This window comes from Cimex lectularius, unplaced genomic scaffold (genome assembly GCF_000648675.2).
Source record: "Cimex lectularius strain Harlan isolate CLEC.00 unplaced genomic scaffold, Clec_2.1 scaffold8, whole genome shotgun sequence".
Classification (NCBI taxonomy): Eukaryota; Metazoa; Arthropoda; class Insecta; order Hemiptera; family Cimicidae; genus Cimex; species Cimex lectularius.
The window spans coordinates 1,281,387-1,293,619 of record NW_019392656.1 but is presented as its reverse complement, the minus strand read 5'-3'; the positions used below and the strand labels follow the sequence as shown (position 1 = coordinate 1,293,619).

General features: G+C 32.7%; 1 protein-coding gene across 1 annotated transcript; it reads right to left on the bottom strand.

Annotated features, from left to right (window-relative positions):
* Positions 1 to 829: 829 nt before the first annotated feature.
* Positions 830 to 11,142, bottom strand: LOC106669728 (DNA polymerase alpha catalytic subunit). The gene is made up of 29 exons (XM_014399407.2): positions 10,966 to 11,142; positions 10,714 to 10,908; positions 7,992 to 8,173; positions 7,804 to 7,931; positions 7,608 to 7,740; positions 7,429 to 7,548; positions 7,270 to 7,370; positions 7,095 to 7,212; positions 6,873 to 7,037; positions 6,625 to 6,816; positions 6,383 to 6,559; positions 6,110 to 6,317; positions 5,780 to 6,051; positions 5,603 to 5,719; positions 5,479 to 5,543; positions 5,285 to 5,403; positions 4,903 to 5,021; positions 4,628 to 4,846; positions 4,414 to 4,569; positions 4,222 to 4,330; positions 4,009 to 4,148; positions 3,728 to 3,933; positions 2,722 to 2,986; positions 2,482 to 2,656; positions 1,728 to 1,836; positions 1,601 to 1,670; positions 1,393 to 1,527; positions 1,214 to 1,330; positions 830 to 1,150 (listed from the first exon to the last, which is right to left on the bottom strand). Exons 1-29 carry the CDS (start codon positions 10,988 to 10,990, stop codon positions 920 to 922), a joined length of 4,368 nt encoding a protein of 1,455 aa, XP_014254893.1. The 5' UTR covers positions 10,991 to 11,142; the 3' UTR covers positions 830 to 919.
* Between the last annotated feature and the right edge of the window lie 1,091 nt (positions 11,143 to 12,233).

Below are 12,233 nucleotides of genomic sequence, written 5' to 3'. Positions count from 1 at the left end.
GTACTGTTTCCTGGGGTAATTTTCACAAAGGAGAACCAAACACATTCAAAAATATTGAAAGAAAAATTCTTTCTCACTGAGGGGGAAAGAACAAAATTTACATCGACAATCAGTAATAAATAAAATTATAACAAATAAAACGAATTCTTATCAAATAAATTTTAACTGAATTAACTTCCTTTTTTTATATATATATAAATGAATTGAAACACAATTAAAAACTTTCATCATGAAAAAAAGGTAAGTTCTTAGCTGGTGGGTACAGCCCTTAGCTGCGTTGTGGGTCCCTCAAAAGTTGTCACGGTTGTTTTATAATAAATTTGTCAATATTTATCATTATAAAGTCATTACAGCATACCAATACAATAGAAAAAGTAGCCAAGAGAAAATAAAAAGGTTGATTTAGTTATTAATTATTGGCCCTGGAGCCCTCGGAGAAGAGAATTTTTCCTTGTAGGTCTTATTTTTCAAAATGGTTTTCATCTGCATCTTCGATCTCCAAAGAAAAAGAAATTGAAAAAAAGAATAGGGAGCCGGATATCCTCTCTGCCACTTGGTTGGCGGTTCCTTCGCCCTGGGATAGTGGAAAAAAAATTTTTTTTACCAAATGTGTAGCTTGTTGGAGTGGGTCAAATAAAAACAAAGAAATTTAAAAAATATAAAACATATATTTTTAAACTATGAAACTAATATTTTTGTGTCTACATAAACATGTTTTGTGTGTGATTGACATTTCTGAATAATTTCTAATGATTCTGATCATTTTAGTTGGTTCAAATAAAACAATTTCAAGGATAAAATCAGATTAAATAACAATAAGAAATTAATCATAAAAAAACATTAAAATTGAAAAAATATACATTGTTTAATAATAATAAATATAAGAGTATATACAATCTTGAAGTAAAGAAACTCAGTTCTAACTAGCTGGGGCTTTTTTCTTATTGGGTGGAAAAATATCACAAAAAAGAAGCCCGAGATCGACTACGGAGTATTTGTTCTTATTCAGGATGTTTATCATTTGGGTGTGAATGGTTTTGTACGCCTGTACCGTTTCTGGCTCGTACTTAGTCGATCTGTGCGAGGCTTTCGTTATGTCGAAAACGTGCGCAAAGAACGAGAGCTGATTGTATATCTGCATGCTCGTGAGCTGAAATTCAACACATCAATTAAAAAATATAATTAGACAACGTATAAAATGTCAAATTTCTACCTCAGGATGCATCGTGCTTTGTTTGCAATTTAAACAAAGAGGGTATGCACCTTCGAAAACCGGGTTGACAACGTTCGTCTTAAAATTGCAGACAGGATCCTCACAGGCTATCATATTCTGAAAAATGTCAGATAAATATAAAACACTTTTTGTTAAATTATAATTCAATTATTTTTAACCTTGGCACAACGGTTTAAATACGATCGAACTTTTAACTGCAAAGTGTTCTGTATAGCGGCTATATTGTCCATTGGCCTGACGTTACATTTGGAATTAACACAGTGTTCAAGGAAAAGTATTTCAACACCATTATCCTAAATAAAATTACAAAGATATAAGCAATTTTACTAATAATTAATAAAAAAATAAATAAAAAAAGTTAACTACCATTTTCCTAATAGGGTGTTCTATAATGTTATCAGTTTTGCAATTTTCACTAAGGCATTTAAAGACAAATCTGAAAACGATTTGAATGGATTAGTTGATCTTTGGAAAACATGGTTTAAAAACAAACCTTTCACAGTCTTTAAATCGCTCAACGTCTTTTTTCCCGAACAGACCTTCATTTTCATCTAATTCACCATTATCTTGTAAATTACGGTTGTATTTGCTTGGATCGAGGCCTGGAATATTTAAAATTTGTCTTTAAAATATTGAAGCATCAACCTTTACAGGACTGATTTTTGGATGGTAGAATAGTGTCAAGGCCTGCTGGAAATTTATTGTAAATTATAAAAGCCGGAATCGCTTGTGGATTGTGATAAGTGATGTGCTCAACTCTGTAAATGTGTACATGCCTGTGCAGATTTGGGCTTAAAAATAAAAAAATTATTCTGAAAATTGCTGTGTATGAAAACGATGTAAAACTAAAACGCTTAGACAAGAGGTGAAAAATTCAGAAAGACAATAGGGTAGTTGGTAGGGGGTTGGTAAGAGTAGAAAGGTAGAAAAAAGGACATTCCCAATGAGACGTAGATAGTGGTAGAATGCTTTTCCAGATAGAGGAATGTGTTACAATTTCACAAAAGTTTGAGAGAGGTCAGAATGTGAAAAGAAGGTGGAGTAAAAAAGCAGTTTATTGATGGACGGGAAAAGAAGGATATGGGACGTCTATTCACTTGGATACGACCTTAGCTCAATAGGTACCATGTGTCCAGCTAAGGCTCCAAAGGCTAAAAAAAAAGTAAAAAAAACAAGGTAACACCATCGGGCCTGGGGGTGTGCTAATGTGAATGAGATCTCATCACTACGTAAATATTGTTACTGACCTAAGCAGCTTGCTATACTTGCGGCATCGGTGCCTTCAATCGGATCGCAAAGCCTTGCGATCACTGGGTGGATTTGTTGAGATAGATAATAATTGATGTCAATTGTCAAGTCTGGATTGGCTTTCAATTCTTCAACATGATAAGCTCTTTGAGTTGCACCGTTGTTCGTTCCATCCTGACAAATTAAAAATGTCAATTAAAAAAAATAAATAAATAAATAAAAATATAAAGACAATTTACATTGCAAATGATATAGGAAATGGTGTCTCCTTGCTTAAACCTTTTAGCAGAAGCCGAGTTCATCCTCAATGCGACTTGAACATGCGGCAAAGCCTTGCTGTCTGCGTAGTTCTCCGGGGCTTTCGTTAACTGCTTCGTCACCGTCAGGAGCGTAAGAGGGACCTTGTTATTTTCAAGATCGCATCTTATATTCTCAAGATAGCCATGTATGCTTTCTATCCTGTCATCACCTGACTGTGCCGATAATATCTGCTTAAGCACAAATCTAAACAAATTGTGTAACATTATAAACATGATAAATCTTAAATCTTTAGAGGAAGAGGAAAATGTTTCAGCTGATAACAAATACATTTAGATTGCTATTTTAACTTCTGCCATAGATAAAATAAATTATCCTTTTTTTTTTTTTTTTTACTAAAAGATAAAGGATAATTTGAGGAAGTCCTGTATTAGTAAGGACCTAACAGATAAATGCTATATATAGCATCTTCTGAAAAAAGTTCTTTCATTCAAAGAACAATCTAACTATTTAATTCATTCTGCTTTCATTTACAATCCAACTTGGTACGATTTTTTTACATATTAATTATGAACATGATTTTTATATTTACTAATATAAAAATAGTTATTATAAACGATGAATCTAACATTACAAATAAGATTTTTGTGTTTCATTATTCACTCAAATGATAAAATGATTTAATTTAAATTTAAATATTTATTATTAATTAAATATTTTTCTGTGCATTTATTACAGTCATCATGATGCGGTTAATAGTTATTCTACTTTCAACCACTTACATACTGTCTTCACCCATCAAGCCTCGTGATATTTCCCCGTCCGAATTCTACTACAGCCTTAACGAAAGTTTTTTTAAGGATTTAACATCGTATAATAGACAAGGAACGATCCCGTTGATTAGACCGAGCATGGTTTTATTCGACCGATTGACGGATGAAAAACGGTTTTAAATTTAAAATATTACGAATTCGACAAAGGACTTACTTTCCCGCTTCGGCTGACAGCTGGCACCAATCTCTCCTTACAATGTCCAACCCTTTCATTTCCCTCTTTTCGACAAGCTCACCGTTCGGAAGTTTGGTCAGCGTGACAGCAGCGTACTTCTTCTTCTTGAGGAGCAGCATGAATTTAAAAACACCATCTATGTCTAGTTCGACTTGCCTGTAACACTTGTTCACCTCTGTTTTGATCTAAAATTCAAGAATGTTTTACATTTAAATTAAGTTTGAATTATAAATATATTTTTTTAAAACTAGTTTACTTACTCTTTTTCCTATTTGATATACTTGATCAAATTCTTTGGTTTTTGTGTTTATCATGATTGAGTCTGTATCACCGTAAATTACTTCATAGCCGTAATTTTCTACCATCTTTTTAGTATTCATTAAAATTTCCCGTCCTTTAGCTAATTTATAATCAAGTTAATATTATAAATGTTATGTATGTACTACAATAAATAAAAATCAGTTGAAGCTTACCGGTCACCAATGCTGCAAGTGGTTTAGCGTAAAATCTAGAATGCGTAAATCCTAAACAGCCGTACATACTGTTTGCAGTCAACTTCAACGCCATTTGTCTAATGTCGTACTTAAATATAAACATAAAACTCCATGAAGATTTTAATGTTGGAAAAAATACATGAAAATATCAAAATAAAAGATTGTCATTACCTGCATTTTTAATTCAGGCGAAATAGAAGGGTTTTTCAATAGTTTTTTCACCTCTTTTCTGCTTTCGACCAGTTTTCTGATTTCAGTCGGAAGAATCCCCATTTCGGGTGCATCCGTTGGAAAATATTTGTTAAATTCATCTACAAAGCTTTCTTCCTGAAGAAGAAGAAAAAGTTTAAATTTAAGCATTACACACAGTAAGTATAAACTTTACCATAATAACTTGGTAAATAGGTATCGTGGTAAAACAAATATTATACTCTTGTATAATACTGGGATACAACGAATTGAAATCCATTAATAATATCAACTCGTCATAAAAACCGATTTTTGGATCGAGCACAAGACCGCCTGCATAATTTGGTTTTTTCCGCGACGATTTTGAGGCTGTGTTTTCTATGCCGAGCTCGATTTTGATTAAATCGTCATCAGTCTGTAAAGTTGGTATATTAAATCGAGTAATCAGGAGAATGATTAAATAATTCAAACCTCTTTTTTCTTAAAATCTTTGTCAGGAAGGATGTATCCTTTTCCGTGAAACGCGTGCAAAAGAAGGAATTCATTCCTCTCCGATCTTCCGCCCATTAACGTCCTGGACATCACATTCCCTGCATTTGTAAAAAAATTAATTAAATAAAATAAATAATTAATTTTAAAAGGTGTTTTAACACCTAAAGCACCTTAGGGCCTCTTGCATACCTCAACATTAGGCCAAAATGAGATATTTTTAATACCCTTACGGAATAAGTGAACAAAAGCAGGGGGAAAAAGCAAAAAAACCTTTGGCTAAAGTGTTTTGTTTCAGGCCAGAATTTAAAAAAAAAAAAAAAAAAAAAAACTAGTTTTTAAAAGAGGTTTTTCAAAAAATTACCAGCAATGTTGGTAATCTGAAGAGCAAGAGGAAGGACATTCAGTTCAATAAAGATTCTTAATATATAAGTGGCATCGCTCATCAAACTCCAAACAGCATCAACAATCGTTTTACCCGAACTACAAACACATAATAAATAAATTTGTAAAATTAATTTAAAAAAAAAATAATCAAGAGACCATTGACACACATACCAGTATGCATATTTGAATTCATCATCAGTTAAATTTAACCTTTTCCCTTCAGGAAAATTTAATACCTAAAAAAATTCTGTTATTGTAAACTGGATTTAAAATTTGAATATTAAATTTGCTGTACGTTTTGACAGAGAGTATCCAAATCGTAACTTCTTGATCTGATGAGTTCTTTGGCTGATATTTTAATGTCACACATAAGTCTTCCAGTAAGTGCGATCTTCTCTAAATGTCCTTTAAACTGTAAAAATAAAGCAAATGTTATAAATTGCCTTTTTTATTTTATTTTTGTTGAAAGAACCTTTGAATGTGGGATTGTCGAGCGTTTCAGTCTGCCGAAACGCGACCAGTTTGGTATTTTATGATGCGCCAATCGGTTCATGATGATATCGATGCTATAGCCCGACAAATCATGTCCAATTATCATATCCGCGTCAATCTTAAAAAGCTTTGTCAGCAAGAAGTTCAGGAGTGACCTCTCGGACTCCATTTTTTCAACTGCCGTCTTTTTAAAACCGGACAACGCCTCTTTGAGATCAAACGGCCAAGAAAAGTCGCTAGGGCGGCTCAAAACTGGAAAATCAATAAAAATTTTAACAAAATATTGTAAACTGGTACGAATTTAATTTACCACAGAAATGCTGATTAAAAAGACGCTGAGGGGCAGGTTTTTCCACGAGATAAGAATTATTTACAAGACACCCCACGGCCACAATTTCACTCTGCTTGTTTTTAGCATTATAGACCATTTGAGGTTTTAGGACTGCAATTGTGATTGGAGGGATGTCTAAACTATTATTCTTGACTAATGACAAATTATTAGAATTATTGCAGGTCGCCTAAAAGAAAAATACAGTATAAAAAGCAAGAAAAATAGTAAATACAAAGTAAAATGTTAATTTACTTCGACTTTACACCAACTTATTGGAACTGCAATCGGCTCAGGGTTCGTTATATCGATCCAACCAGGCCCTTTTATACCTCTCTCTAGGAGAAGTAATTCAAGAAATGAAGTCCTAGTTCCAAAGATGCATGAAAATGTCTCTCCTTTCAGATCGCTAGGAAGTGGAGGGACATTTGCCTGGAAACAGCAAAAAACTCGATTCATTAAGAACCGAATCAGATCCGAAAAAGTGCAAAACGTACCGGGTATCTGACTTCCAAATATTCTGACTCTAATGGAATATCTGCCCGTCCGAAAGCGTACTTCTTCATTATCTTCCTTGACTTGAAAAGTTTTATTTTGAACTTTGAGGCTATTTTCGAATTGAACTCTTCGTACACATCAGCCATTGTGATGTAATCATCTGTCGACTGATCCTTTGCCAAGTCAAACCTCTAAAATAAAAAACGTTTTTAATTATCTACGCTTACGATGATTTCTATTTTACAACCTTTTCCCTCGGCAAAAGGTAGATTTGGCGTTCGATGTTTTTTACAGATATGCAGCAGCTGACGTAAGACTTGGCCGACTCGATGAAAACTTTTCCAAATAAGAATACAGTTCCTGGCTGAGTCAAGATTTCCTCATGGGCATCCCAATAAAAGAAGCGCATAGCCTACAAAAAAATCAAATTTTTTATTTTGTGTACTGATTCACACGATTTGAACTTTACCTCTGTGCCATCTTCTAATTTTATAAGAGGAAGCTTTGATTTATCAACTATAATATTCTGCTGAACCTCAACATTTTCATCACTCACTTTATTCCATTCATTTGCATCAAAATAATTTCTAAAAGAATATTAAAAAAATTATATAAAATAAATAAATAACGGTTAAAAACAGTACTCGTAAGTTTTAGCATTATTGGCCACTTCTTCAACTGGCTCAGTTTTAATGACAGCTTTGCAACTAGCAGTTTCCAATGTTTTTTCTTCTACTTCCATTACCTTAAAAATTTAATTTATATGTTAACAGTAAGTTGTGAGTGTGAATTAAATGTCATACATGGTCAAATTCCTCGCTGAAATTTTCTGAGAATGCTTCTTCGACTTCGTATGTGTCAATGGGTTCCTCTTTTATTTTAACAACAGTACTCTCTTTCTCTTCAACTTTGTCAGCACCGACCTGCACAAGCATTATAAAATTTGACCTTAAGAAAATATAGTATTATCTAGAAATATTACCTGTTCTACATCGATAACTGTGTTTTTAATATCAACGGGGCTTTGAGGTTCCTTTTTCACCACCTGTTTAGGTAATACTAACTGCTTTGCAACAGGTTTTGGTTTGATAGTTGTAAATGAGTTAATATATTCCCTTAAATAAATAAATGAATCAACTGAAGAAATATAACACGGAAGATGCACGACAAATACATACTTAGCAGAAAGTTCTTTAGTCTTGGCTTTCGATACTGATTTACTGCTTACATTCGGAGATGTATTTTCAGTGCCTATTTCTCCGATTATATCTCCTAGAATGTCATCCTCTTCCAAGTTAACATTGCTCTAAAATAAAGCTTCCTTTAAATCCACAATCTTAATTAATCTTAATTTGAGTTTTTGCACCTCTTTCTTTCGTTTGGCTGGCATGTTGATCAGCATGTTTTGTATATTTCCTTTAGAATTGGAGTCTTCCAAATCTCTATGCCTTTTTTTTCTGGACCCGGTGGATTTTGACTTTGATATCGACTCTTCGTCGAGATCGTCATCAAATATTTCTCTTCCATCCTCGACGTAGCCACACCCACCTAACAAAATTAACAAGCGGATTTTATATCTCCAGGAATAATCGTGCAACAGAATTTTAAGTTCGACGTTTATTATCCATATGAGTTTGTTCATAAGAAAGATGTTAGACTTTTTTAAAAAGTATATTCAGATCTACTTTAAGACCTATTTCTTATTTTAATTTGTAGTTTTAATATTAATCCATATATGTTAAGCGTTTTTTTTTTTTTAAATGCAGCACTGTATGTCAGGAATATCCACGATACTTTCTGATATTGTACTATGCTTATACGTAAGGATAATGAACCAATATCACAAATAAGCAACTGGAAATGATTGAAACAAAAAAGTTTTTATTCAGTAAGTAAAAATATTTATAATAAAAATAAATTAAAATAAAGCATAATATCTATTTAATATTGTTTTTCTGGCAAAAGAAATAATAGCTTTGCTTAGCTATCTTTGCACTCTGGGAATTTAATTTTTACTAAATTAATTTATTAAATGAAAAAGAAACATAAGTTAAAAACAATTAAAATGAAATAAAATTAATTTAATAAATGAAAAAGAAACATAAGTTAAAAACATCATCAATAAACTAAAAGGTAAGCAGTATGTTGATATTATCAGTTCCTACTTAACTGACAGACTGTTTAGAGTCAAATAAGAAGATCAATATTCAAAATTAAAAACAATAAATGCAGGAGTGCCACAAGGTAGCATATTAGGACCACTGCTTTACTTGTTACACACCAGTGATTTTCCGAAAATAGATGGAGTTAAAATTGCTATGTTTGCAGATGACACAGCGGTGAAATCACTAGGACTGATTATCACCCATTCAACCAAAATTCTCCAAAATGCATGCAATAAGATAAATGAATGGACAAAAAAATGGAAAATCAACATAAATCAGTTCATCTAATCTTTACAAACAAAAAAGTGGACCATGTTCCGTTGCTCACAATCAATGGAACTACTATACCATACAGCAATACAGCTAAATATCTGGGAATGACCTTAGATGCCAAGCTGAGATGGAAAGTACACGAAGAAAAAAGGACAGAAATAGGTTTAAGGTATAGACAACTATTCTGGTCGATAGGACGTGGCTCCAACCTTGCTTTTCAAAATAAAATATTATATAAACAAGTCCTAAAGCCTATGTGGACATATGGTATTCAACTATGGGGTTGTACCAAAGACAGCAATATGAAATCGTACAAACAGTCCAAAATAAAATCTTACGTAACATGGTCAATGCACCTTGGTGCATAAGGAATAAGGACTTACAAAGGGATCTTAAGATCCCTGAAGTCACAACGGAAATACAAAGATTTGCTGCCAAACACCAGGCTCGCCTCAGCCAGCACGAGAATGTGGAAGCAACCAAACTCTTACATAATCGAAACATGGTCAGAAGATTAAAAAGAACAAAGCCATATGAACTTGTGTAGTTAAAAATAAATAGTGAATAGTGAAATGTAAATCTTATTGTACTAATGGGCTTATAAAAATGTAAACATTTATTTATTCTATAATATTATTGTAAAATTAATGGTTGTTCTAATAAGACCAGTTTTAATAAATAAATTAAATTTTTAAAAAAAGTTAAAAACATAATCCTAAGAGCCAAGAATAGTGATTTTCCTAGGATTTTGATGGTCAACATTTACCAAAAAAATGTATATAAAACTCGTAATTTCAAGCCAATAGAAATGTACCTTGATCACTGATAATTCTCGTTTGGTTGATTTTGTCTCTCAGATGACCATTTCCAATGGTCGGTTTTGAGAGATAAAAATAGAAAAAATAAACGTGCCAGGATCATCGGAGTTGATAGACTAATCAGTATGTATCAATAGGAAAATTGGTTTAGATAGGTTTTGTCTATCATTCCAAATTATACCAATACAAAATTTATTGGGTATAACAATTTAAATTGCGCCCCATGTTGGATCCAGTCATTCTGTTGGCCTAGTCTCTCCGGCTGTCTTTCAGATGATTTTAGCAATCCAACATCTAATTGATATAACAATTATAAAATAAACTGTAGCACAAATTTACACTAAAACCAGTTACCAACAATTGAGAAAAAAAACATCAGTCTATTCTCTAAATAGCCTACTTTATTTAACAAAATTCACTCCACACCCGAAAACTAAATTAATTCATTTCATTCAATTAAAGTACTAATTTGATAAAAGAAATGTACAACAGCGACTGAAGCAGCGCGGCCATGGAACGGTTTTACATACACGTTGCATACAGGTTTAGAATGCAGTTCTGTTGCAGTGGGCATAACAGTGGTTTTTTTGTGCCTATCACGGTCCTAAAATTTTCTGAACCACTGTCTTTTCCTTATTTTCTTTCTTACTGTTCAATTAAAATAAACATAGATATGGAATGCGGCTTGCTGCTTGTGAACCCATGGTGCACTCAGTGCAGCTTCCACATGAACATGGAATAATAACAAATTGTTCCGAAATAAAATTTTGCAATGTTTTTGAACAAAATTTCTAAGTGTTTATTAGGGTTGTGGTTAAATGTTAGTATTCACCATCGTCGACAATCCAATCATCCTCTTGCCTTCGTACGACTCTCTTGCTGTACTCTTGTTCATCCACTTCGTCGTAGACGTTCTCCAGCTCGCCTATGTCGTACTTGTTCTTCTTCCCTCCTTTGATCGTGCTCCTCATCTTCTCCAGGAGTTCCAGCTTTTTCTGCTTCGCCGAAGAGACCCTCCTCGGCCTCTCTGAAAAAAAAAAGTTTTTCAATAATTTCCGAGTCGAATTTAGAAATAGGCGTTCACCTTTCGGGCCTTCGTCGTCCGACATCCTTCTAAACGCGTCCAATTTGTCGGAGTGGCAGAAAACAAAAAGGCGAACCCTAAAATAACAGACGAAACCGGCTGGAGAAATTTAAGGATGTAAACAGTGGATGTGGAGTTTTGGGCGGGAAGGCGGGAATTTTGCCGGGAGGTACAACAAAATGATGGAGGGCGCTTTTCTTATCTTTCACTTTCCTCATTCCTCAGACGTCATTTGTACATGCCCTCAATAATTTTTGGCATGAACCTTAAAATTGAATGTAAAAAAATACAAATATGCCCGATTTTCTACTTCTTTTGATTATTACTTCTTAAATGAGTTTAAGATTTGCATATTAAGCTTTAAAAAAAGTTTTATGCACCAATTACCATCTTTTCCTTCCCTTGCTTGTTTATTACATATCTACATTTTGCCCTAATGTTTTTACGTACATAATTATATATTATATGCTATATATCTTTCACAATATTCAATTTGTGATATTTGTAGAGATTGGAATATTGGAATGTTCGAATACCAATGTTCAGATCAGGGAGAGACCTGGTCAAAAATTGAAAAGGGATATTGGCAATTTTGTAGTACATATTTACTTTCCGTAGCATTTTATTTTTTTATTATAAATTGCATTACAATGTATTAGAAATTATTGTTTTACTGAAGGAAAATTTACAACACTACTGCTAAATTATAGAAATTATCCACTGAGTAACCAGTATATCGTAAATAATCTAATTAATTTACGAGGCCTTTCTGTGTTTGTGCATGTGCAATACTTATATAATTTTTTAATTGTTTTTAACTAAACTGCTCAAAAATGAATATGGATATTGCCAATTTTGTAGTATTTACTTTCCATAGCATTTTTATTATAAATTTCATTAAAATTTATTAGAAATTATTTTGTTTTACTGTTTTTTTTAACTCATGAATTTCTGATCTAGTTTAATTTGGGTTTATATTAAAATAAGTATGTTGTAATTAACGATAAAAATGCATATAGTGTGAAATAAACAACAAAATACTTTTTTGTTGTCTTTAAGTGTATTTTTTTCAGAACAATTGTAAGAATGCCTTTTTTTAAGATTTAATGTATTGCCTGACCCCAAAGCAATGTTTATATTAAAGTATTTCTTGTACGAAGGAAGTATTTCTTGTATGGAGGGCGCTTTTCTTATTTCCTCATGGACAAATGGGTCCACAGTTTTCCTTTAAATTTAAAATAGAACCTTAAGTTAAAAAAAAATTACAA